The sequence below is a fragment of the Rattus norvegicus genome, chromosome 6 (assembly GCF_036323735.1).
Source record: "Rattus norvegicus strain BN/NHsdMcwi chromosome 6, GRCr8, whole genome shotgun sequence".
Taxonomy (NCBI): domain Eukaryota; kingdom Metazoa; phylum Chordata; class Mammalia; order Rodentia; family Muridae; genus Rattus; species Rattus norvegicus.
Window position 1 is genome coordinate 110,412,555 of NC_086024.1, and position 26,376 is coordinate 110,438,930.

A 26,376-nucleotide genomic window follows, 5' to 3' on the forward strand; every position below is an offset into this window, starting at 1 on the left:
TTTCCAAACAGGTTTTTGAGAAAAATAAATGGTTAATTTTTTGATAGATTCTAATGTGTTTGCTTCATCTGTCAAATCTGGTCTCCATTTGTGGGTTATACTAATTGAGTTTGTAACTGAAACATTAGTACTAGAAAAATGTGGCAAAGCGTAACCGTAGGTAAGAATGAAAGTCTGAAGTTCCAGGTGGGGAAACAAGTCTCTTTGGACTGTAGTCTGAGGTGGTTCTTGGTCCTTCATTCTAAATTATTCATGACATGACATGAGGCTTGCTGCAGAATCGTTAGCGACTTGCTTCTAAATTGTGGGCTCCTGTGATTGACATAACTGTTCCGGGCGCTGCGCTGGTCCTCCCGTCTTAACCTTGTCTGTCCAAAGGCTTGCAAAGAAAAGCAGTGTCATCCCCATTTCCCAGTAACACTAAGACTCGCTAAAGTTCACTTGGTGGTTAAATGCAGACCCAGAATTTGAACTCTGTCTGACTCTGAAATCTTATGTTTTTCTGAAAAACATAAAACTGATTGGTGATTGGTTACTAAACTGTCAGTTTCTTTACTTTCCTTAGTTAAAATTACTTTTTCATACATTGTTGTGTTGATAGAATCGCTGGATGAAAGGTGCGGCTTGGTCATCCTTTTCTCCTTTAACCCCTTCCTAGACAGCAAAACCTAATCAAAATATATGGACTAACGGATAATAGTTACCATAGTTAGAGCACATAAGTTATATAATGCCTTAATAAAGGCAAGGAATACCATAGGCAGTATTTATATGAGCCAGTAACAACCCTTATGTATTTTGTGTCCACTTGGGTCACAATACTGTATAGAAAGAGGTATTGTAAACATTCTAGAGACGTTGTAGTGGATACTGTAAATGTAGAGGATAGGAATTATAAGAAAAAGTAAAGAGATGTTAGCTAGGGATTAAAATAAAGGAAGGAATATATAATTAATCTTTAGGAATACAGAGTATTATTTTTAAGAATATAGACCTGAGTATTCTCACCATCTATAGCAGGTAGTAAACTAACATGCTTTCAAGAGTCAGACAAGTGGGGCTGGAGAGATGGCTTAGTGGTTAAGAGACTTGAGTGCCCTTTCAGAGGAGCCAGGTTTGTATATATACCCAGCACCCACATGGCAGCTCAGTACAACTGTCCGTATCACCCACCAGTTCCAAGAGGATCCACTGCCCTCTTCTGGCTTCCATGGGCACTGCATGCATACAGTACACATACATGCAGGCAAAACATAGGCAAAATAAAATGTAATGTAAAGAAATTCAAGACAGGGTTTCTTTTTGTATCCCTGGCTGTCCTGGAACTTGGAGATCCACCTGTCTCTGCCTTTCAAGTGCTGGGATTAAAGGTGCGTGCCACCACCACTGGGCATGAGACTTTTAAATAGTCAGACAAGTTAACAAAAATGAATGGAAGTGCGCCAGGAACTCTGGAGTGTGGTGAGGACTGATGGACTGCTTTATCTAACATGATCAGCCATAATAAGCCATGATCAGCCATGGCTCCACATAGCTACTTGTTGACTTGGAAGAATGAAGGTCTAATATTAATCAAAGTGCTTTAAAAACTCAATTTCTATGTAAAATGTTTCCTTTATAAATAATGACAGCTAATTCAAGTCTTAAAATCTGATATGAGAGGTGCATACCTTGTAATGCAAGTTTTTGGCAAGTGGTAGCAAGAGAATGATGAGTTCAAAGCTATTTGGCCAATTTGAGCCTAGCCCAGGTACCTGAAACTATTCCACCCTCTTCTCCCAAACAGAACAAGCCTCCTGCAAAACCCTAAAATGCCGTCTTAGACTGTATTTTACAGAGAGCCCATTTTGTAACTTGAGGAGTATTGAAAAAAATTAGCCAGAAAAAAAATTGGGATTGCTTAAAAGAGAAATATGATAGGTAGGTAATGTACTATCAAGGCAAGTCGTAGAATCAGTTGTTGAGATCATTGATAATTTATGATTCTAGGTCTTAGATGGTTGATGGGTTAATTGTGTAAAAGCAAGAGAATGTTACCACAACTGAAGTGCTGTATGGGCTCTGCATAGGATTTTAGTCTTTAGATGTTTTTCTTTCTTGTATTTTTAAAATTTTGTTGTAATCATAGATGTTTGGGATGATGTAAACGTGCTTAACTACAAAGGCAGTTTCATTTATTTACAGAGAACAGAAAGAGCAGCTTCAAAAGTTGAAAGACTTTGGGTCTGAGCCACAGACGGCTGACCATCTACCACCCCCGGACTCAAGACTACAGAATACGTCAAGGCCTGGGATGTACCCGGTATGGGATGTGTGCTCAGGAAATGAAGTGGGTTGTTTGTTTTTTTGTTTTTTTTTTTTAATGGTGTATGTTTATATGATGTTGGACTTATTTTGTTTGGCTTTAGTTTTGTGTTTCCAAACAGGGTTTCTCTGTGTAGCCCTGGCTGTCCTGGAACTGGCTCTGTAGACCAGGCTGGCTTCTGCCTACAGAATGCTTGGGTTAAAGACATGGGCAGTTAGTGCCTGGCAATGATGTTGGATTTTTAAAATTCCAATAAGCATAAATTTGGAAAGGTGAAAGCTTTGAACATCTTTAAGAGTAGTTGAGGCGGGATTGGGGATTTAGCTCATTGGTAGAGCACTTGCCTAGCAAGCGCAAGGCCCTAGGTTCGGTCCCCAGTTCTGAAAAAAAGAAAAAAGAAAAAAACAAACAAACAAACAAACAAAAAGAAAAAAAAAGAGTAGTTGAGGCATATACAGGAATTACTCCTTTCCCCAGACTTTAGCAGATAGACCAAGCACACCGGAGCTGTGCATCTTCATGGTCACTAGATTCAGTCATGGGTACTACAGTCCTCTCAAAGCCCCACACTTTTACAGTGCAAGGGCCACGGTGCCTCCTGCCAAGCTAATATATATGATTTTCTTAATACTCGTGTGTGTGTGTCTGTGTGTGTCTGTGTGTGTGTCTGTGTGTGTGTCTGTGTAGGAGACAGAGAGATTGATTCATGTCATACCACATGTATGAAGGACAGAGGACAATTTGTAGGAGTTAGTTTTCTCCAGATGACTTCTTTGGTTTTTTTTTGTTTGTTTGTTTGTTTTTTGTTTTTTTTTTTTATTTATTTCATGTATGTGCATACACTGTCACTATCTTCAGACACATCAGAAAGGGACATCGGATCCCATTACAGATGGTTGTGAGCCACCATGTGGTTGCTGGGATTTGAACTCAGGACCTCTAGAGGAGCAGGCAGTGCTCTTAACCGCTGAGCCATCTCTCCAGCCCTTCTTTGTTTTTTTTAATTAATTAATTAATTAGTTAATTTTTCTGAGACAGGGTTTCTCTGTGTAACCTTTGCTGACCTGGAACTCACTTTGTTGATCAAGGTGGCTGACTTTGGACTCAACAGAGATCTGCCTGCCTCTGCCTTCACCTCTGTAGTGCTGGGATCAAAGGCGAGTGCCAAGCAGGGTTTCACTGTGTAGCCGCGGTGGGTTTGGAACTTGGTGCATAGAGTAAGCTGACCTCCAATTCACAGAAACCTGGCTGCCTCTGCTTGATATCTTGTCTGACATTACAAACACTTAAAAACATCAACCTCGCTATGCTGCTCCCTGCCTTATAGCTGAGGATGTAGTTCATTGGGAGAATGCTGCCTAGGATGCATGAAGCCCTGGGGTCAGTCTCCAGTACCACATAGAACAGGGCCTTTATTCTCAGCACTGGAGAGGTAGAGGCAGGGGGATCAGAAATTTGCTACATAGTGGTTTCAAGGTCAAACCTGTGCTTGACAAAACCCTGACTAAAGGAAAATGTCTTCAGGATTTTCCAGTCCCTCTCAGGATACAATCTACTTTTCATTGGTATTTTATGGTTTTCCTGTTCTGTCCTGTCCCCTCCTGTCTACTGCTTGCTACTATACATACTCTCCCTTAACAGTTGTGAGGATGCTCTAGTCTTCCTCTTGGAGCCATCCCTGCATGTGTGTCTCTTTCTCTGTTGCCCTCTCCCTCTGTTTCTGGTTTATCTCAGGGTGTCCTGTCAACAGTTAGCATGTGGCATTGTTCGATTTGTTCATCTCCTTGTCATTATCTTTCTTTCTAAACTGAGCCCCGAGGATAAAAACTCTTCCATCCTCATGTCTTGTGGCAGGTGGTAGGTTCTAGTTCTCATCCTCTGGGCCGCAACCCATTTCCACACATTAGACGTCCTGCACATCATATTTGCATTACAGTTCATAACAATAGCAAAGTCACAGTTATGAAGTAGGAGCGTGAGGAACTGCGGTAAAGGGTCACAGCATTAGGAAGGGTGAGAACCCCTGCTCTGGATTATAGATCCACATTTCTGTTTTGTTCATCTCAGAAATCAGACTTTCCTATATTGCTCCATGTTACTATTTTTATGCACAGTAATTCATTGGACTGTTCTGATCTTCCACTATTATTAGTGCAACTTTAATGAATTTCTCTGTATTGGGTTTTTATTTTGGGTATCTCCCAGATATTTGGGTATCTTCCTAAAGTGGGTATTATTCAGTAAAATATTAGACATTCTTTCTGCTCAAAAAAACATTGCTTTTTAAATCTCTACCTCCCAGGCACAGATAAGAGACAATTGGTCTCACATTTGCTAATAAAATTATGTATTGACCTACAAATAAATAAATAGTAAAAACCTTTAAAATGTTCTTTTAATGCATTCAAATAACTCTCTTACATAGTTGTATGACATCAATGCCATATCCAGACAATCATCAGCTACCTTATATTTTGGAACATAACACCACATTTTAAAAAGATACTTTCTTTTTTCTTTTGTTGGTTATTTTGAGACGGGTTCTCTGTGTCGTACTGACTGTCCTGGAACTCATGCTTGTAGGCCAAGTGGCCTCAAACTCAAAGATTGCCTGCCTCAACCCCTGGAGCACTGGAATTAAAGGCGTGTGCTCGGCAAAGTTTTGGGGGTAGGGTGCAGAATTTCTCCCTGTAACAGAGTCCAAACTGGCCTTGGACTTTCGGTCTTCTTTCCTCAGTTTCCATAACGTAGGCACCACTCTCAGCCTTTAGTACACACTTGTTTTTTAAGTGTGTGTGCATGTGTGTGTGAAGAGTCATTTGCATGTGGATGTTTTAAAAGGCCAGGAAAGAGCTTTCATTGGATCTCCTGGAACTGGAGCTACAACTGGGTGTGAGTCCTGCGGTGCAGGTGCTGAGAACATAACCCATGGCTTCGAAGTGCCGTGAGAGCTCCTAACACACCATCGATAACCATAATGTTAACATTTTTATGTTAATTAATATTCCTTACATACTAGCAAAGTCCATTTTTACCCCAAATATTTCTGTTTTTAAGGTTTATTTATTTTTAATTTTATGAATATGAACATTTTCCTACATTTTTATAAGTATGCCACCTATGTGCTTTATGCACAGAGAGGCTGGGGAAGGACGGTAGGTTCTTTGGAACTGAAACTACACATTTTTATGAGCTCAGGACCTCTGGAAGAGCACTCAGTGCTCTTAACCACTGAGCCACCTCTCCAGCCCCTGGAGTTCTTAACCCTAGGCAGCCTACGGCATGTTTTCTGTCTCTGTAGTTTTACCCTTCTATGCATCTCATAGAAATTCAATGTGTGTGACACACGCTCCTGTATTTCTGGCTTCTTTCACTTAGCATAACATTTTTGAGTTCCTGTCATAGTGTGAGTTAGTACTTCATTTCTTTTTATTGCTAGGTAATACTCAGTATACAGATGTATTTATTGCTGGGTAATAGTGTATAGACGTATTTATTGCTAGGTAATACTCAGTGTGTAGACGTATTTATTGCTAGGTAATACTCAGTGTGTAGATGTATTTATTGCTAGGTAATACTCAGTGTGTAGACGTATTTATTGCTAGGTAAGACTCAGTGTGTAGACGTATTTATTGCTAGGTAATACTCAGTGTGTAGACGTATTTATTGTTAGGTAATACTCAGTGTACAGATGTATTTATTGCTAGGTAATACTCAGTGTGTAGATGTATTTATTGCTAGGTAATACTCAGTGTACAGATGTATTTATTGCTAGGTAATACTCAGTGTGTAGATGCATTTATTGCTAGGTAATACTCAGTGTGTAGACGTATTTATTGCTAGGTAATACTCAGTGTATAGATGTATTTATTGCTAGGTAATACTCTGTGTAGACTTATTTATTGCTAGGTAATACTCAGTGTGTAGACATATTTATTGCTAGGTAATACTCAGTGTGTAGATGTATTTATTGCTAGGTAATACTCAGTGTACAGATGTATTTATTGCTAGGTAATACTCAGTGTGTAGACATATTTATTGCTAGGTAATACTCAGTGTGTAGACATATCTCACATGTTTTTTATTCATGCACCAGTTCCCAGACGTCTGGATCGCTGACTTACAGCTGCTGTGAATATTTATTTATGTGCTAGTCTTAAGTAGAACAGGCCGGTTACACTTACCTCTACTTCCTGAGTGCTGGAATTATCAGCAGCACAGCATTTTTTGAGACAGTGTATCCTAGTCTATGTTGGCCTCAAATGTGTATGTAGCTGAGGATACCCTTGAACTGATTGAATGTCATATCCATAGAAGAGTGAATGGATCTGCCGTCATTAACCATCCTTTGAACCTATGACCAAAGCATGTGAGTTCTGTTACTAAGGTCCTCGTATTGCACAGCAGGCATTTTACTAGCAGAGTTATCTCCTGGCAGGTGTCTTTTATTTAAAAAAAGAAAATTGAGACAGTTTCAGTATCTAACATGGTCCTGGTGGCCTAGAACTCACTATGTAGACTAGGCCAGCCATAAACACATAGAAATCTTCTAGTGTTGAGATTAGAGGCATATACCACTATGCCCTTAGGGGCGTGTGTGTGTGTGTGTGTGTGCGCGCGCGCATGTGCGGGCTCACTCATCTGTTTTGAGTTCTGTGTAAATGTGCGATAGACGTGTGCTTGTAGTTGTCCACAGAGACCACAGTTCTTAGACCTTCCTAGCTCTAGAGTTACAGATGGTCTACCCAGTTCTAGTAAATGAACTTGTCCTCTGCGAGAACAGGGAGAAGTCACTAAGCTGTCTCCCTAGTGCCTACCAGCGTCTTGAAAAACACAACAGTTTGGGGCTGGAGAGGTTGCTCAGTGGTTAAGGACACTGGCTGCTCTTCCACACAACCAGTATTCAATTCCCAGCACCCAAATGACAGCTCAAAACTGTCTGTAACTCCAGTTCCAGAGGATCTGATGCGCTGACATATATGCAGGCAAATCACCAATGCACATAAAATAAGTAAATAACAAACAAACACAAAGGCTTTATATTTTGAATATTTCTTATATATTAGTTTTTTGGTTGTGTTTGTTTGTTTGGGGTTTTTTTTTGTTTTTGGTTTTTTTTCCCCGGAGCTGAGGACCAAACCCAGGGCTTTGCACTTGCCAGGCAAGCGCCCTACCACTGAGCTAAATCCCCAACCCCGTATATTAGTTTTTTAATTGATTAAAAACTAGATTTTAGGTTTTACTGATCTGTAACAATGTGGCAACTAGCTTACTAAGCCATTTACTGTTTTCTCTAGCCTCCAGGATCCTATAGACCACCCCCTCCTATGGGTAAGCCACCTGGGTCAATTGTGAGACCCTCTGCTCCACCAGCAAGATCATGTGTTCCTATGACTAGGCCTCCTGTGCCAATACCACCACCGCCTCCTCCACCTCCACCACCACCACCTCCTCCTCCGGTTATAAAGCCAAAAACTTCATCTGTGAAACAGGAACGCTGGGACGAAGATTCTTTCTTTGGGCTCTGGGATACAAATGATGATCAAGGACTGAATTCAGAATTTAAGCGAGACACTGCAGCAATTCCATCTGCTCCGGTATTACCACCCCCACCTGTTCATCCTTCCATTCCCCCTCCTGGCCCAATGCCTATGGGTATGCCACCAATGTCCAAACCACCACCAGTGCAGCATACAGTTGACTATGGCCATGGCCGAGGTGAGTAGAAATGGTGAATTTATGATTGGGGTTCTACAGGAATTATTTGGTGGTGGTGGTGTTTTGATTTTGTGAGAATCTCTTCGGCAAGGCTGGCTTCAAACTCACTATGTAGCAGAGGGTTTCTGTCCTAGTTAGGGGTAATGGTTGCTGCAATGAAGCACTGTGACCAAAAAGCAAGTTGGAGAGGAACCTTGGCTCACACTTCTACATGGTAGTCCATCATTGAAGGAAATCAGGACAGGGACTCAAGCTGTGCTGAACCTGGAGGCAGGAGCTGATGCAGAGGCCTTGAAGGGGTGCTGCCTACTGGCTTGCCCCTCATGGCTTGCCCAGCTTGCTTTCTTGTAGAACCCAGGACCACCAGTTCCATGCAGAATGGGCTGGGTCTTTATTCCCCAGTAATCACTAGTTAAGAAAATACCCTAGAGTTGTGTCTTACAGAGACATTTACTCAACTGAGGCTCCCTCCTTTGAGATGACTCGAGTTTGTGTAAAATTGACATAAAACTAGCCAGGACAGTGACCTCAAACTCCTGCCCTAACCTCCCACATTACAGGTTTCTACCACAGCACCTGGCAGCAGGAATTAGTTTTCCAGAAAAGAGACTTTTAAGTTTTTCAAGACCCAATCTTAGTGGCTCTGAAACTCCATATTCCTCCAAGCTCTGGGTCCTCCTGCCTTAGCTTTCTGAGGGCTGGGATAATAGGTATATACCTCCAGGCCAGATTTCTATAGGAATTAGTAGCTCGAGATTTGGTTTCCTTAAGCTTCATGCTTACATGTCATTCCTGTTTTTTTTTTTTTTTTGCCAGATATGCCTACTAATAAAGTTGAACAGATCCCGTATGGAGAAAGAATAACTCTACGCCCAGATCCATTACCTGAAAGGTCAGCTTTCGATGCAGGTAGGATTCCCAGAGAGGACAGTAATTTTAAGCTTAACTTGAGGGCCTAATTGTTACAAGATTTTTCTTTTAGCAAGGTTAGTCTAGGCTTTCCTTTAATATTACCGAAAGATTCTTAAATTTAAGACATTGATTTATATTACTTCTCAAGTTAAAATTGTACTTGCTTTAATTTCTGAAAATGCTTCTAGTTCTTACTTTGTATTGTTTTTATAGATCATGCAGGCCAGCGTGACCGCTATGATAGAGATAGAGACCGTGAACCTTATTTTGACCGTCAAAGTAATATGACAGATCATCGAGATTTTAAAAGGGACCGAGAGACACACAGAGATCGGGATCGTGTTCTTGACTATGAGCGGGATCGATTTGACAGAGAGCGTAGACCCCGAGATGACAGGTATGCTATGAAAAAAATACGTACATATAAAGTATTGTGTGTAAATTCAGGGAAAGTCGGTTTTTTTGTTTGTTTTTTTGGACTTTTGGGGGTGGGCTGTTGTTTGTTGTTGTTGGTTGTTGTTTTGAGATAAGGTCTTCTGTATTACATAGCTCTGACTTTCCTGGAACTTGTTATGATGACCAGGCTGGCTTTAAACTCAGATCTACTTGCCTCTGTCTCTTGAATGCTGGGAGTAAAGGTGTGTGCCACCATGCCCAGCCAAAAGTCAGTATGTTGCAAAGGGGTTAGTGACTAATGTACTCTTTCCATTATATGTATAATTTGGAAAAGGAAGAGCAGTTCTAGGCAAGTACATGCTTGAGATCTACTAGCTTGAATTCCAGAGAATTAAATTGGAATGCAGACAGCCAAATTGAAAGAAAGTGAAGTGCAACCAGTCCTTAATTTACAGGCAAGCTATTTATTTTTACAATTCTTGATTTTTAGGTAGATATAAGTGAAGTCTTAGATATAAGCAAGTTTAAAATTTGAATAGACTATAGGTAGATAATGATATGTTACAGAGCAGAGACTTTCCAAATATTTATGTTTACCATAACTTCCACTATACCCTGTAGGAATCAATCATACCGTGACAAAAAAGACCATTCTTCATCCAGAAGAGGAGGATTTGATAGGCCATCCTATGACAGGAAGTCTGATAGACCGCCCTATGAAGGCCCACCCATGTTTGGAGGTAGAGTAATGCCTTAATGACAGTAACTGCTCTCTAATGCACATAAATAGAAGGTCTTCCTCAGTCTAGCCATGCATTTAAACATTCTCGGTACACTGTGCTTGAAGACTTCTTAACCGATGATAGCATTGTTCTAATAAATAGCAACGTATGGCTGAAGACTTGGCTCAGTGGTTAAGAACATGTCCTGTTCTTACAGAGGACACAAGTTCAACTACTAGCACCCTCATCAGGCAGTTTACTACTGCTTGTAGCTCTGGCATCCAAAAGATGCCCCTAACTTTGGGCATCTGCAAATATACAGATAAGCACACATGTACATGTAAATAAATAATAACAAAAATACTTTTTAAAATAATAATGTAATTAATGAAATAAAATTTAATTCTTCAGCTAGTAAAGAAATTTTGAAAAACAGAAAGTTATTTACAATCCCAGCACACACCATACTAAAACATACGTTTCTCTCATTTTCTCTTTAAAAATTAGTGTTTGGTTTTTTATTTGTATCAGTGACCAGGGCACTTTGAAGGGGAGTTGTAATCCACCATGTGGGTGCGGGTAATTGAACCTTGGTCCTCGGAGTGCACAGCCAGTGCTCTTAAGTGCTGAGTCATCACTCCAGCCCTCTTAGTTTCTCTTCGGATACTTGGTTATGGAGTTGTAATCAAGAATAATAGCCGGGAGTTCTGCTGAGTGTTGCTGCACTAGGCGTCACACCCAGAGCCTTACTAGTGCTGGGCAGACACCTTGAGTAAAGTGTCTGTATTGTCCTTCTATTTAATGACTGCTGCTGGCTCCATGACATTTCATGGAATTGATAAAGTGTAAGGCCCTTATAGTTAGACATTAAATTGCTTTTATCTCTTCATTACCATGAGTTGCACTTAAACTAGAAACTTTCACTTATTAAAAGAAATAAGCTGGGCTGGAGAGATGGCTCAGCGGTTAAGAGCACTGACTGCTCTTCCAGAGGTCCTGAGTTCAATTCCCAGCAACCACATGGTGGCTCACAACCATCTGTAATGGGATCTGATGCCCTCTTCTGGTGTGACTGAAGACAGCTACAGTGTACTCATATACATAAAATAAATAAATCTTAAAAAAAAGAAAAAAGAAATAAGCTTTCTTCATCAATGACTCTTTCTCTTAAACTATAAAGTGAAAGTCATGGAACCCACACAGGATCAGTTATGCTTTGATTTATCCAGTAGAATATTCAGTCCTGTATGTCCTGTTGCTGAATGTTTCCCTATATTTAATAGTAAAGGGGAGTTAAGTATTTTACAGAACAATCTGTTCTGTTTTTTGTTTCCCCCAAATAATAGCCCAGTCTTTTCATTTTCTTGACTACAATTGATTTATATTATTAATTAAATTTAAAAGTGACCTTTGATTCATTAGACTTGATCAGAATTGTAACTAAGGTAAGAACAGAAAGGTATCGGATTTCATGATGATTACTTCGTAAATAATAATGTTATTAAACTGCTGTAACTCTAGGAGAACGAAGAACTTACCCGGAGGAGCGGATGCCTCTGCCAGCTCCTTCCCTGGGCCACCAGCCACCTCCAGTTCCACGGGTTGAGAAGAAGCCTGAGTCCAAGAATGTGGACGACATTCTGAAACCACCAGGCCGGGAGAGCCGGCCTGAAAGAGTGAGTCATATAAACTTGACTAGTTTACTCTGAAGAGGGTAAGATCGTTGTTTGTGATGTCCCCACCCCTGCTTTTTTTTTTTTTTTTAAAGATTTATTTATTTTTTATATATGTGAGTACACTGTCACTATCTTCAGACACCCCAGAAGAGGGCATCAGATCCCATTACAGATGGTTGTGAGCCACCATGTGGTTGCTGGGATTTGAACTCAGGACCTTTGGAAGAGCAGTCAGTGCTCTTAACCACTGAGCCATCTCTCCAGCCCCCCCTGCTTATTTTTAATATAAACACACACACACACACACACACACACACACACACACACACACATACAAACACACATTTATTTTGAAATTTGTCTAATATTGACTAATCTTATAATAAAGATTTCAGCTACTTGGATTCCACATATATAAATAAATAGGTAATTGTTTTCTAGGTTTTTCTTTCAGTGTGTATGAGTATTTTTGTCTGTTTGTATGTGTGTGCACTACATGTATGCCTGGTGCCCACAGCAGTTAGCAGAGGGAATCAGGTTCCCTGAGACTGGGATTACAGAGGGTTGTGAGTTGCCACATTGGATGCTAAGAATCAAATCCAGGTCCTCTGCTAGAGAAAGTGCTGTAACTGCTGAGCTTCTCCCAGCCCTCTCTGCCTGCTTTTTGTTTGTAGCTGTCCCACGTGTCCTGTGGCTGCTGTTTGAATGATATGGTCGTTCACCATCTTGTCTATGGTTGCACTTTCTGCAGGTCCACTTATCTGAAGTCAACAATGATGCAATAATTTTAATTAAAATATTAAAATCGATGCCTCGTGTGGCGTCACATACTTTTAAACCTAGCAGTCAGAAAGCAGAAGTAGGCAAATCTTTGAGTTCTAAGTCAGCTTGGTATAAGAAGACACTATGACTTAAAAAAAAAAAAAAAGAAAAATTCTAGAAATAATTGATAAATTTAAAATCATATGTGTCAAGGTGACATCTTCTAGTTGAGCCTTTCCTTGCCATATCCACACGTCCCATGGTATTACAGGATTTGAATATTATCCATGCTTTCAGGCATCTGCTAGGAACCCCTAGAATACGTTTCCAGTAATAATAGGGCCCTTGTGTATTTCTTTTACCATCCCTTTACTTTCATTGTGTTTCTTTTTTTTTTTTTGGGGGGGGGGGGAGTTGGGAACCAAACCCAGAGCCTTGCGCTTGCTAGGCAAGCACTCTACCACTGAGCTAAATCCCCAACCCTTTCATTGTGTTTCTTAAATTACATGCACCATACTCAGTGGAGGGCAGAGGACAGCCTTTGGGAATTAGTTCTCTGCTTCAACCATGTTGCTCCCAGGGAACAAACTCAAACTGTCAGACTTGGCAGGAAGTACCTTTACCCACTGAGCCATCTCAAGAGACTTCTATTTGTGGAGACCGTGTGCGTGCGTTTAGTGCTGGAGTTTGAGCCTCGAGCAGGTGCTCTATCATTGAGTAATACCACCATCCCAGTTTCTACCTTTTGATTATATTGTTGTTGCTTTGTTTTGTTTGAGATAAAAATCTCAGGCCTGGGGATTTAGCTCAGTGGTAGAGCGCTTACCTAGGAAGCGCAAGGCCCTGGGTTCGGTCCCCAGCTCTGAAAAAAAGAACCAAAAAAAAACAAAAAACAAAAAAAAAACAACTCACTATGTATGTATACTTGGCTGGCCTGGAACTCACTATGGAGACCAGGCTGGCCTCAAACGCAGAGATCTGCCTGCCTTTGCCTCCCAGTTGCTGGGATTGAAGATGTGCACCACCACACCTGGCCCTGCCACCTTCTGTACCGTGGTGGAAAACACAAACCATATCCAGACTATAAAGTTTTACTGACTTTTCTGTTTTATTAGTATTTGTTATAATCTTTATTATCCTCCTTCTGTTTTGTTAGTTTTAGCTTGTTCTTTCATAGTGTTTCAGGTACAAAAATAGGTTTCAATGGTAGATCATTTTTGTTAGTTTTTTAAAGATTAATTTGATTTTGTGTGATGAGTTTTGTCCACATATCTCTGCACACCATGTGTGCCTGGTGCCTTCAGAGGCTAGCAGAAGAGGATGTGGGATCTCCTGGGACTAGAGTTACAACCAGCTGAGCCTCCATGTGGCTGAACCCAGTGCTCTTACCTGATGATCTATTTCCCATATTCACAGAAACATGTTTTTTTTTTTTTTTTTTTTTTTTTTTTTTTTTTTTGGTTCTTTTTTTTTTCGGAGCTGGGGACCGAACCCAGGGCCTTGTGCTTCCTAGGTAAGCGCTCTACCACTGAGCTAAATCCTCAGCCCCACAGAAACATGTTTTAAAGAGAGTTTTTAAAAGGCGAGAGGGGTATGCAGTTGTTTGCTAGTACCTCTTAAGATTCCAGCTAAGGGGTTAGGGATTTAGCTCAGTGGTAGAGTGCTTGCAGCCCTGGGTTCGGTCCTCAGCTCTGGGAAGGTGGGGTGGAGTGGAGATCCCAGCTAAGCTATGGCCCAGCCCCTAAATCAGTTCTTGATATAGACATGTATACCTAAAATTTCCCTTCAAGTATTTAGTTTATCCTATGAGCTGTGGTATGATGTGTCTTTATTTTTATTCATGTCAGAGTAATTCTGATACCTTGTGATTTCTTTAAGCCCTTGGTTTTTTAGTAATTTTTGCCACATATTTGTGCATTGGCTTGTTCTGGTTGGTTTTGCTTTGTCTGTTTTGAGACAAGGTCTCAGGTATATCAGGCTAGTCTCAAGAGTCTGTATGTAGCTAAGAATGTCTTTATTGTTGACCTCCTTCCTCTGTGCTTGAGAGCTCTAGGCATGCTCCTTGTTTTCTGCTTGATAGGAAGCAGTTTGTCAGCCCACCTACATTTCAACCCCTCAGAAAACAAAACGTTTTCCCCTCCATTGTGTTTCAGATTGTTGTTATAATGAGAGGATTGCCTGGCAGTGGAAAGACACATGTTGCAAAACTTATCCGGGTGAGTATGGGAGAATAAAATAAGAAAAAGGAAAAAAGTGAATTGCTTGTTAGTGGGTATTATTATATCCATCCATGTGTCTCCCATTGAGTTATGGATGCCCATAGGGCCTCATACATTTTCATCTACTTAGACAAGTAATTTTGCCTCTGATTGATTTGAAACCACCAGAAATTTTTATTTTAGCCACATGTGGGAACTTTAGTGTTCATCTTTTTTTTTTTATTTTTTTTAATTTTTCTTGATTGTTGTATTTTAGGATAAGGAAGTAGAATTCGGAGGACCTGCACCCAGGGTTTTAAGTCTAGATGATTATTTCATTGCTGAAGTAGAAAAAGAAGAAAAAGATCCAGATTCTGGAAAGAAAGTGAAAAAGAAGGTATGTGGCTCCTCCCAGACCTGTTGGTAGGTTGTTATGGAGGATGTGTTCAGGGATACATGGTAGGGTAGTTCATTTGTTTGTTTGTTGAGGCACGGTTTGTTTGTTGTTGTTTGTTTTTGAGGCAGGGCATTACCTAATGTAGCCCTGGCTGCCCCGGAACTTGCCAGGTAGACCAAGTTGGCTTTGAACTCACAAAGTCCTGCCTGCCTCACCTGCTCAGATTCAAGGTGTGCGCCACCACACCTGGCTGGCACTGGGAGGATTTTTTTTTGAAGATGAGAATTTCCTTGTCTTTGGACATAAACTTTGGTGCTTAGGTGGGAAGAAAAGAGTGCAGAGTCATCCTGTTTCAGTTAGCCAGGCCAAGTCTGATTCCTTGCTCCTACTAGCTAACCTCCTTCTCCCTGTGGGCTCTTAGGTAATGGAGTATGAATATGAAGCTGACATGGAGGAGACTTACCGCACCAGCATGTTCAAAACTTTCAAAAAGACGCTAGATGATGGCTTTTTCCCTTTCATTATTCTGGATGCTATCAATGACAGAGTTAGACATTTTGACCAGTTTTGGAGCGCAGCAAAAACCAAGGGTTTTGAGGTATAGTCTTAACTTGAAGCATTTTTAGTGTGAGTTTTATATTTCTTGGCCTAATTGTTACACATTTTCATTTAGGTGTATTTGGCTGAAATGAGTGCCGATAACCAGACTTGTGGCAAGAGAAATATTCATGGAAGAAAGCTTAAAGAAATAAACAAGGTGATTGTTCAGAAGCTGTGCACTGGAGAACCTAGCATCACTCTTTCAGCACTCGCAGCGCTGTCTTCAGTCTTTTCGCCTGCTTTAGTAATGTTCTCCTTTCTGTATTATGTGTATTATGTGGAAGGAGATGCTTAGCTCTTCTTGAAACTAGTGTTAAAGTTATAGCATCAATTGTATTTCTCTTGCTGCTTTCCTTGGTCTTTATTGGAGTAGCTGACTGAGTTAACTTATCCTGAACATCTCAATAGATGGCGGAACATTGGGAAGCTGCACCCCGTCACATGATGCGTCTGGACATCCGTTCCCTGCTACAAGATGCTGCAATTGAAGAAGTAAGTGTGCGTCTGCCTCAGTGCAGTGCAAATAAGCAACACATTCTTCTCTTCTTTACTCTGAAATTTTGAAACTTCCAGAAAAGTTACATGAGCACATATATACCTTTTAATAATCTTAACCAATTCAGTTGTTAATATCTTCCCACATTTTCTTTATACTTGATACTTAGTGACATTATTTCATACCATTACTGTACAATCATATGATAGTTGAGTTGAAAAAACCTCATAATCCCTCACTATGAAATATGTTGTTGATGGCTATCTTCTAAGAACAAGGATATTCTCTAATAAATCCAGTTAATTATAAAATTTAAGAAAGGTAGCATTAGCTGGGCTCATAATGCACACCTTTAGTTCCCCAGAGGCTGGCAGATCTGTGTGAGTTCAAGGCCAACCTGGTCTACAAAATGAGTTCTAGGACAGCCAGGGCTCATAGACCCATCTTAAAAAACCAAAAAAGAAAAAAAAGTTAACATTGATTTGATACTGTAAATTAAATTTTTGTGTTTTTATTTACTTATCCTTCCCTTCCTTCAGGCCATACCCCCAGCCACCTCCTTAATTCAGTCCTTGATCGTGGGTCTGGTCTTCCCCAGAGGAGACATGAATCTGCCCCACCTGATCTTACATCTCCTTTTCGAAGGCTAGCAGTCTGTTTCTTCTCTTTCAGTTTGCACTGTCCTGAGGGATCAGACACAGGGAAGTGGCAGTTGATACCCTCTGGCCAAGACCACTGCTTGGTGTGGGTAGAAGGCCTCCCGCCCTCTGTCTGAACCCTGGCAGCCCGTTTGGGTGTTGGGTGTCTGCTGTCCCCCCCCCCTTTTTTTTTTCTCCTTGAAAAGACCCTGTTACCCTGTTACACATTGACTAGTTTAAAGCCATTAGGTCAGGGGACAGCTTCTCTGAAATTTGCAAGAAGGCTCATATCTAGAACTTTGGGGAGTTCCCTGTGAAGCTTCTCATGAAAGTTTCTCTCTAACCTCAGTGTTTCAAAACTTTCTGTCATGGGAAAATAGTAGGAGATTCTCAAAACAAAAACAAAAACAAAACAAAACCGATTGCTTCTTCAATCTTGGTGGTTCACTTTGGCCCCATCCAATCTGCCCGTCCCTCCACTGCCCAAGCAGCTCTGTAACCTTCTTCGGTATTCCTGCCATGGATCTGGAGATCCAGGCAGTTCTGCTTAATGTCCACCCCACCCGGGCTGGATCCCTTCTCCAAAGTCAGATCACCACTTTAAAGAGGGAATTTTCTCCATGGGAGCCCAACAGGACAGCCTAGCCAGCAGGACAAAACCATCAGGTGCACCTCTGTATGCCTTTCAAGCCTGGGACAGAATACGGCTCTGAAGACCCCACCCTTGCCAGCGGACCCCTGCCAGCCGACCCCTTCCAGCCCGCCCCTGCCATCCCTTGAGGGGAGGGGTAGGGGTGGCGGAGGTGGTTGTACAGAGGCGTAAGGCTCAGGAGAAAAAAAATCTGCCAGGACCATTGGTAAATCCTCCAAGTCGATTGTACAGAACCCACCTGTTTATTTTTGTTGGAATGTTTTCTGGTTTGCCTCTAATATTGGGAATAACTCAGTATTAAAGATCCCTTTATGGGAAATGTTTTTGTTTGTTTGTTTGTTTGTTTGTTTGTTTGTTTGTTAATAGCGTCAATGGTCCCTCCATGGGAGAAAAAATTTAGAGCAAACTAAACTTACTAGTATAAAACCAAACACATGGTAGAGCGCTTGCCTAGCAAGCGCAAGGCCCTGGGTTCAGTCCTCAGCTCAAAAAAAAAACAAAACCAAACACAATCCAATCAAAGCATAAAGTACTAAGCCAATGCTATTTAAATTTCCAAAGGTGTTAGTCATTCATTGTATGAATGATTCTTACTGGCTGATTCAGATACAGACACCTTAAAGAAAACATTGGATGAAATAAGAAGGAATATTGCATTGTTGGAGATTGTACCTAAAGAAATATAGGGAGGGAGTTCTGTTGGCTATACAGAGTATAGGATAGGTCTATGAGGAATCCAACCACGGAAGGTACAGATCAAAAGAGATTGTTTACAAATTCTTGGTGACTTTGAAAAATTGCTGGGAGATAGTAACTAGCGACAGCCCACTATTGGATTAACTATTCAAGAGCTAAGTACTGGGGTTGGGGATTTAGCTCAGTGGTAGAGCGCTTGCCTAATGAGCGCAAGGCCCTGGGTTCGGTCCCCAGCTCCGAAAAAAAGAAAAAAGAAAAAAAAAAAAAAAAAAGAGCTAAGTACTTTCTTTTAAACCTTACACTGTGGTTAAACAGTCCAAGAGCATTATTGACTGAGGCTGAAAGAACATTGGCTCTGTGGAGACATTACATGAAGGAGGCACACATGCACTGTGTTAATGCCAAGCTGGGTGGTGTTTTAGTTACCCTGCCTTCTCCTCATTCACCCACAGGGACTTTAATACAGAGAGAGGATAATATCTTAGAATTGATGTTTTTAGCCCATAAAGAGTAAAAAATTAAAACCCTATATAAAATAGTTCCTAAATTAACTGTAAAAGAAAGAATAGATAAATTTGCAGCAATCGCATGGCAGCTCATAACAATCTATGATGAGATCTGATTCCCTCTTCTGGCCTGGGGTATGTGGATGCATATTGAGCAGAGCACTCACAAATAAATAAAATTTGGGGTGGGGGACATTCAAATTTATTGAAAAACACAATGGGAAAGCCAGTGTTTTCATTTGGGTTACAGCTAAATTTCTTTTTCATTCATTGAATTAGAAAGCTAGCTAGTAGGATCTAATAAATAAAATTTATTAAAATTATAAATTTATGGGCTTGGGGATTTAGCTCAGTGGTAGAGCGCTTACCTAGGAAGCGCAAGGCCCTGGGTTCGGTCCCCAGCTCCGAAAAAAAGAACCAAAAAAAAAAAATTATAAATTTATGAAATAAATTTAAAAAAAAAGAATTGGACTTCATCAATTTACAAAAATAGACTCAACAGAGATGTAATGCCTTATACTAATGCCGAGATTGCCTAATTATAGGTAATAAAGACTGGCAAAAGGCTTACAATAAGTTTTTTTGAAGAAATTAACAACAAATACTCCAAAAGTACGCAACTTCAGTTTATAAAAAGAACTAACTGGAAGGGGTTGGGGATTTAGCTCAGCGGTAGAGCACTTGCCTAGCAAGCGCAAGGCCCTAGGTTCAATCCCCAGCTCCGAAAAAAAAGAAAAAAGAAAAGAAAAAAAAAAAAAGAACTAACTGGATTCTTCCTTCTTTAGTGAAAGGAACACCAATTTCTAAAGCTTTTACACAGATGCCAGTAAATCAGGAATGGCAGATTATCAGTCAGGAAATAAAAGTCAAGTAATTTAAGGCCCACAGACTTCAGTCCAAAATTCAGAGCTTTATGCTATTTTCACTGTCCTATTAGCTGTTCCAGAATTTCTTTTTAGGTGAGTGCACTGTAGCTGTTTTCAGACAAGACTAGAAGAGGGCATCAGATCCCATTACAGATGGTCATGAGCCACCATGTGGTTGCTGGGGATTGAACTCAGGACCTCGGGAAGAGCAGTCAGTGCTCTTAACCACTGAGCCATCTCTCCAGCCTGTTCCTGAATTTCTTAATGTAGTCACTGACTCTCAAAATGTAGAAAGAGTTGTTTTGTCTAAAAACATGCTAAACTTCTTCTAGACAATTCGAAATTAACTTTGTTATTTATAATCAAGCTTCATTACCTACTGAAAATAGCCCTAAAGGGACCCTAAGAAATGAAATTTGGTAGATGGATGTGGTTCGTTTTACAGAGCTCGGATAATACTACAGGTCAAGCAGTTTGCGGAAAGATCTGACCACACTTCAAAGGAAATGCTCATAAAACAAAAGGGATATAAGGTCTCAGAGACAGAGTAAATAATGCTTTATTGACTTTAAATTTTAAAAATGTCAATGAGACAGGTAGCATAGCTGCTGGAAAAAAAAAAGCACTGGATTTTTAGAAAGGCCTGCTGCATTAAATCATCTCATATACGTTAAGGATGTGAACCTCAGAATGGAAGTTAGGAAGTGTGTGTAATGGGGAAGAGGTTTTGCTCTTACTTCAACAGGAAGCAAAAAGCTGTGGATTCCTTCAAAGTTAATTAAGATTAGATTTGACCAGGAAGACCTTAAAACTCTTGACTTCGGACATGAAAGAAAAAGATCCAAAAAACCAACAAGACAGGTGACACAATTGCTGATGCCCTCCGTAGGAGCAGGCACAGGACTGGCTGAGATGTGAATGTCTCTGCAGAAGCCGACGAACCTCCCCAGCTGCTTACGATTACATGTCCTCCTCTCATATGGCATGGACCCATCACACCTCATACCGATGAAGACTTCTGTTACAGTTTGGTTATTCGGTCCAAACTGACTGATAGTTGCCTTCCACCTGCCAAACATAGAGCAGAGAATCATCATTAGCTGATTTGTGCACACTGCACACTCCATACATGTGCTGATACAAAACTGTCCCTACAATGTTACCTTCAAAAGTTTGTGTGTTTTCAGAACAAAAGGACCAACGAAGGCCTATCTAGGTCCCAGCCAGAAATGTCTGATATCACCCCACCAACCCAGAAGATGGCCTGTATCTCACTGCCGGGTCAGGGAAAGAGGAGACGGAGGAGACGCTACCCCAAACCCCGGACCTGGCCCCGACCCCGGCGGGGGAGAAAACAAGGGACTTGTATTGTACTGGGGGAGGAAAGTTGCTTTTAATTGCTTGACTCCTTCCCATGTGATCCCATCCTAGCTATCGGGACCCTCCTTGTCCTAACCCCCCCACACCCGCCTTATTCAATTCCTACAGTGACAGATAAGCAACATTACCGGGACTGTTTCATTCTGGTCCAATACCAGAACCTCCCAACAAATGGATACCAATATCTATGATGATATAAAACAAAAAGGGGAGATGTGGGGCCAGGGTTCCATGGCACCAGGAGGAGCAGGTCTGGAACAAGAATGGGGTCGAGGCGTGTCCAAACCCCAGGAATGTCATCCTGAGATCAGGAATCTCATCCTGAGTTCGGCAAGAGTAGGACCACTCCCCCGATGCCCTGGGCCTGCATGTCTCAGGCATGTAGTCCTGGTCCCCAACTTTGCCCCACCAGAGGAGGTCACATAGTCTGTAGCCAGGTTAAATTTCCTCTCTTCTTCGGTCATATCCAACAAGCACCTGGAATCTGGAATTCTTCCTTATGCAAACGATGCATCCCCAGTGCACTGGCCCTGAGTAACAATGTCCACCCTCTCTAATATCCCCATTTGCCCACAAAGGTTCACACACACACACACACACACACACACACACACACACACACACACACACACACTGAGGGAGCAGAGCCAGGAACGGCACTTGAGTTAAATTAAAAATCGTCTGTGTTCATCTCCTGCCCTGATGATGTACTTCATAACACCTCTTTTTGGTGGAGGTGGGATGAAGCATTGTGTGCCCTGCTGTTCTGGAACTCCTTTATAGATCAAGCTGGCCTTGACTTGACAGAGACGGCATTCATCACCATGCCCAGCCTTTGTAGCACTTTTATGCTAGGAAAAAATGGCTCTTTCAATAAATTGCTTGCCATGAGTTTTGATTCCCAACCCTTGCCTGTAATCCCAACGCTTTGGAAGGGAGATAAGAGAGCTCCCCACTGGCTAACTAGTCTAACCAAATTGGTGAATTCCAGGTTTAGTGAAATACCTTGACTCGGAAAATAAGACACACACTTTTAATTCCCCTAGTTTGAGTTGTTAAATATAGCAGAAGGTCTGAGGAGATGACTCAGTGGGTAACGACATCTTAGAGGGGAAAGAACTGCAGATAGTTGTCTGACCTGCTGTGCACCAGGGCAGTGGGCACATGTGTACATTCACACAGACATGAGTGGAGCGAGTGAATGAACAAATAGACGTGTAAAAACAAAACCTTAGCCGGAATGCTACATGAATTCGGTGCTCTCAGTTCACTACATTTGTTTCCCATCATTTGAGGTGACAATTTTAACCCATTGTGATGTAGGCATTGGTCCAACCTTGGCACACTGGTCAGATCTTTTGGGTTTTTGTTCTTTTTTTCAGTTTGTAATAGGTGATTTATATGTATCTATTAATTTCTTGTTCCTACACATTTTTGATCATTGGTAACGTGCATAGTAGTTATTAGTTTGGTATAAGAACATATCCCTGAAAGGAGAGTGACTTTCTATTTCAGTCACTTGTGTGCTTCTGTTTTGTTTTACCTCATTCCTTGAATGGTGCTGTCCTTCCTGAGTATGACTCTGGCTCAGCAGTGGACACTTGTCATGTCGCCCAGACTTTATAGCCCCATGTCATGGATCATCCCTGCCACCTTCCTAAAACACATCTTTCTCCTTGGCCTTCATGAGTCTACACTCTTCTGCTTTCCGATGTCACAGTCTCCTTTTCTCACCTGTGTTTTCCAGGCCTTAAAAAGTCACTTAGGACTCTATCCTCAGTTTCTGAGAGCATAGATTTGCCAGTTTTACAGCCATCCTCGTTTCCTAGGTCGCCTTTTATATACCTTCTAAAGACCGCCTTGTCTACCTTAAAAGTAACAATTTTCATGAGGCCTGATGGTGTCGCCCTTTATCCTAGCGCTTAGGAGGAAGAGGCAAACAGATCTCTGTGAGTTTGAGGAGAGCCTAGTCTACATAGCCAGATTCTGTTGGGGGGGGGGAGGGGGAAAGGTTACCGATGTTGAATGGAATGCTTTAAATTCTTTTTACAATTATTTTCTGAAGTCTTTCTGAAACATGCCATGTTAGCATAGCACACTTGCTCCTCCTAAGGAGTTTCTGTTTGTAGGTAGTGTTTCCAACCTCCATATTGGAAACATCAGTCTGCTCTTACACTAGCGCCTGACAGCTCTCATTGCGGTGTTGTTATTCTTTTACCCTTTAAGTACTTCTCACATCCATGTGCTCCTATTTTTATTGCAGTCATTGTGGGCCAGCTTCGGCCACACCAGCGCTTGCTTTGTTGTTCTATTTGTTGATGATGTACCCCTCCCTCTTTTTCTCATATTTTGAAATTTGATTAGCGAAGTATTTGTTAAAGGTTTTTAAAAGACTGTAATCTTTTGAGTATTAAAAACCCATCTACGGGGCTGGAGAGATGGCTCAGTGGTTAAGGGCACCGACTGCTCTTCCCGAGGTCCTGAGTTCAAATCCCAGCAACCACATGGTGGCTCACAACCATCTGTAATGAGATCTGATGCCCTCTTCTGGTGTGTCTGAAGACAGCTACAGTGTACTCATATATATAATAAATAAATAAAATATTAAAAAAAAAACCCATCTACGTGGAATAAAAGATTTTACCCAGCTTTACAAGAGTAAAGATGAAAATCCAGGGAAAATTGCAGAAGTGTTGTTCTGAGGTCTTTAGTCCCACAAGTGTTGGAATTCATGTGGTATGTGACAGTCCCTGCTGTCTGTCTTGTGCTCATTCCAGATCCTGGTGAGTCAGCATTTCTTAAATGCTAATGCAATTCTTTTTTAAAAACAATTATTGGCATATTGTAGGTAGAGATGGAAGATTTTGATGCAAACATTGAAGACCAGAAGGAAGAAAAGAAAGATGCAGAAGAAGAGGAAAGCGAACTGGTAGGAGACAGACCAACCACTTTGAGCAAAGTGTCTCTTTGTCGTTCTTAAGGCGTGTCTATATCCAGATCTGTAGTTTGATTATTAGTGTCGATACACACCCTTTACAGTAAAGTTTCCTAACCATCCTCATGGAGGCTATGTAGTCTTTTTATTTTTTCCCTGATCCAAGAAAAGTCCTGTGGTGTTAGGGAAAATTTAAGAGTACTAAGAAACTCATCCTTGTACTCCTCTAGCTGTGGGTGGTTGTAGGGGAGTATACTTTTCAGAAAAGTAAATTCCATGTGAAAGGACGCTTCTTCCACTCCAGCAGGTATGTGGTATAGCCTACCCAACAATCTTGCCTCTCTGCTGTAAGATCGCAAAATTGAGTTCTGTTACCTTGAGGCAGGAGAACTGACTGAGTGAAGAGGCAAAGGGCTGTCACTGGCTTCTGGATTTGTTCTTGTTTTGTCTTGTTAAATGATGGCAAAAATGACTGTGTAGGCAATGGATCTTTACCCAGGATGATGAGCAACTTAATGATGTGAGTTTAAAGTTCTGTGTACCTCCTGTAAGTGCTTGATTACACCCCTGTGGAGATGCTTCCCTTACTCTGTCACTCATGAAGTGAAACCTATAAAATTACTGATGTTTCCGTGTTGGCTAACGAGGTACATAGGTTAATGTGCCTTTGGATAGTGTTACTTTTTAAATCCACAGTATTACTTGGTTTATTTGCCATTTCAGCTCTTGCTAAAGTTGCTTCTCCTTGCTTCTCTTAATGAAAATGTACAAGTGAGATTCCTGATTCCTATTCCCTAAAACATAGTCTATGAGGAGTGTCTCTTTAAAGCCATGTGTGACATAGAAGATTCGTAATAGAAGCTGTGTTTATATAGCATTGGTGTCGACCTCTACATTCCTAGATGTCTTAAAATGTGGATTAAAAACTAAGCTTTAAAGGTAATGATAATTGAGTCTCAGTATGTTTTTTTAATAGTCTTATTTTTCTATCAGGTTGCATTTTGACATACATGATCTGAAATGTGAGGTGAAATTTACATAAAGGCCCACACTGTTCTTAACAGTTAATAACCTACCTCACCTGCTGCTTGTAGCCTGTACAGGAGAAATCAGTGTCATAGTGTTTTGTGACATTGTTACTTTAGGATTTTATTTTATCTCATTTGCTTAAATGTAGACAACTTGGAGCTTTTAATTAAATGTACAATTACCTTATAAAGGGAAGCATGTTGCAACACTCTAGTTTTACATCAGAGAACTGGTAAGGAAGCCTTAAAGTTCTACTCTGCTCTGCTATTTATTTCCAAGGGGCTGCTACTTTAACAGGCAAATGAATGATAGTGTTTAAGAATGAATAAGATAGTTTCCAGCAGGGGTAATGAATTCTCGTTTTACTTCAATCTAAAGCTTCTTTAACCCATTCAAAGCAGAACCCAGCACTTTTACTCTTGGAACCTATCCCAAGGGTAAAGGGTTCATGGAGAATTAAGATTCAACCAAGGTGATGTGGACAAGTTTTGAGTTTCCTGTCATTTAAAACAATTTAACCGCATTCTCAGTAAACTTTGCATTTTCAGTTCTGTACTGGATAAAATCTAAGCTTTTCTTAGGTAAAAGAATCCTTAGGGATTATTGGTGAGACACTTTCCGGCCTTTAGTACGTCTGCAAACCTAGTACACATGGTTCAGAGTCTGTAAATATAACATCTCAGTGATGCTTAAGCTTTCCAGGTGTCTCTAGGTCACACTTGGACAGGTTTTCCCAGTGTTTGTAGACACCATCGCTTTAGCAGAGTTTTTTCTCGATTTGATCTAAAGTGGTTTTAGATAATATGATGTAATTTATAATCTGAAATACTACCTACTAATTCCTAGTTCTGGCGTAAAGACTAGCAATGTATAAGCCTAAAGCTTTCCTGGAGTAAGGGTGCTGGAGAAAACTCTCCTGTAGAGATTGTCGCACTGTCTCCAGCATGTTCCAGCTCAGCTGGGTGTCGGTCTCTTCATGACCTCGAACATTCTCCACAGTAGAGAAAACAAACAAACCTTCGATCAATTGGTCTGGTTTACTAGGTCCTGATATTAGTGTTTCTGTACAATAGGATCTATTTGAAAATGCAGCTCAAATAAAGGGAAGGGGGAACTATAGTGACATGGAATAACCTGGTTAGGAGAATAAACAGAAGGGATTACTACATAGTTATAGCACCCTGGGACATTGGAAAATGTTTGGGGAGTTTGTTGATAAGTTACTCAGTTATCTTATATAAGCTGTACATTGCCTGTGGTAATTTCTGGTTTTATCACATAATAGGAAAATATAATATTATAAGATATCAGAAATGACTTAATTTTCATCTGGTGAAACAGAACTGCTCTGAAGTTGATTCAATAAAATTAGCCTGTGTACGCTCTACCTGGTACATGAATCGAGTCATTTTAAATGAGTGTGAGCTTCATAATGCGGTAGTTGGGCCAGTCTTTCTTTTCAAGTACTATAAGTGACACTGAAATGCTAAGT

At 40.8% G+C, this 26,376-nt stretch overlaps 1 protein-coding gene across 5 annotated transcripts in view; it reads left to right on the top strand.

Moving 5' to 3' along the window:
• Ylpm1 (YLP motif containing 1) overlaps window positions 1-26,376 on the top strand; it is a 76,208-nt gene that overhangs the window by 39,184 nt on the left and 10,648 nt on the right. For 3 of the 5 annotated variants that reach the window (XR_010052072.1, XM_039112041.2, XM_039112043.2), the window contains 12 exons: window positions 2,185-2,329; window positions 7,603-8,023; window positions 8,840-8,932; window positions 9,149-9,332; window positions 9,953-10,071; window positions 11,575-11,729; window positions 14,645-14,707; window positions 14,967-15,086; window positions 15,508-15,684; window positions 15,760-15,843; window positions 16,095-16,178; window positions 23,769-23,849. Coding sequence is in view for 4 of the 5 variants with exons in the window: in XM_039112041.2 (XP_038967969.1) it covers window positions 2,185-2,329; window positions 7,603-8,023; window positions 8,840-8,932; window positions 9,149-9,332; window positions 9,953-10,071; window positions 11,575-11,729; window positions 14,645-14,707; window positions 14,967-15,086; window positions 15,508-15,684; window positions 15,760-15,843; window positions 16,095-16,178; window positions 23,769-23,849 (1,726 nt within the window). In the remaining variant the exon portion in view is untranslated. The remainder of the gene's footprint in view (window positions 1-2,184; window positions 2,330-7,602; window positions 8,024-8,839; window positions 8,933-9,148; window positions 9,333-9,952; window positions 10,072-11,574; window positions 11,730-14,644; window positions 14,708-14,966; window positions 15,087-15,507; window positions 15,685-15,759; window positions 15,844-16,094; window positions 16,179-23,768; window positions 23,850-26,376) is intronic. The other 2 variants (XM_039112044.2, NM_001271258.1) reach the window with 1 other exon arrangement.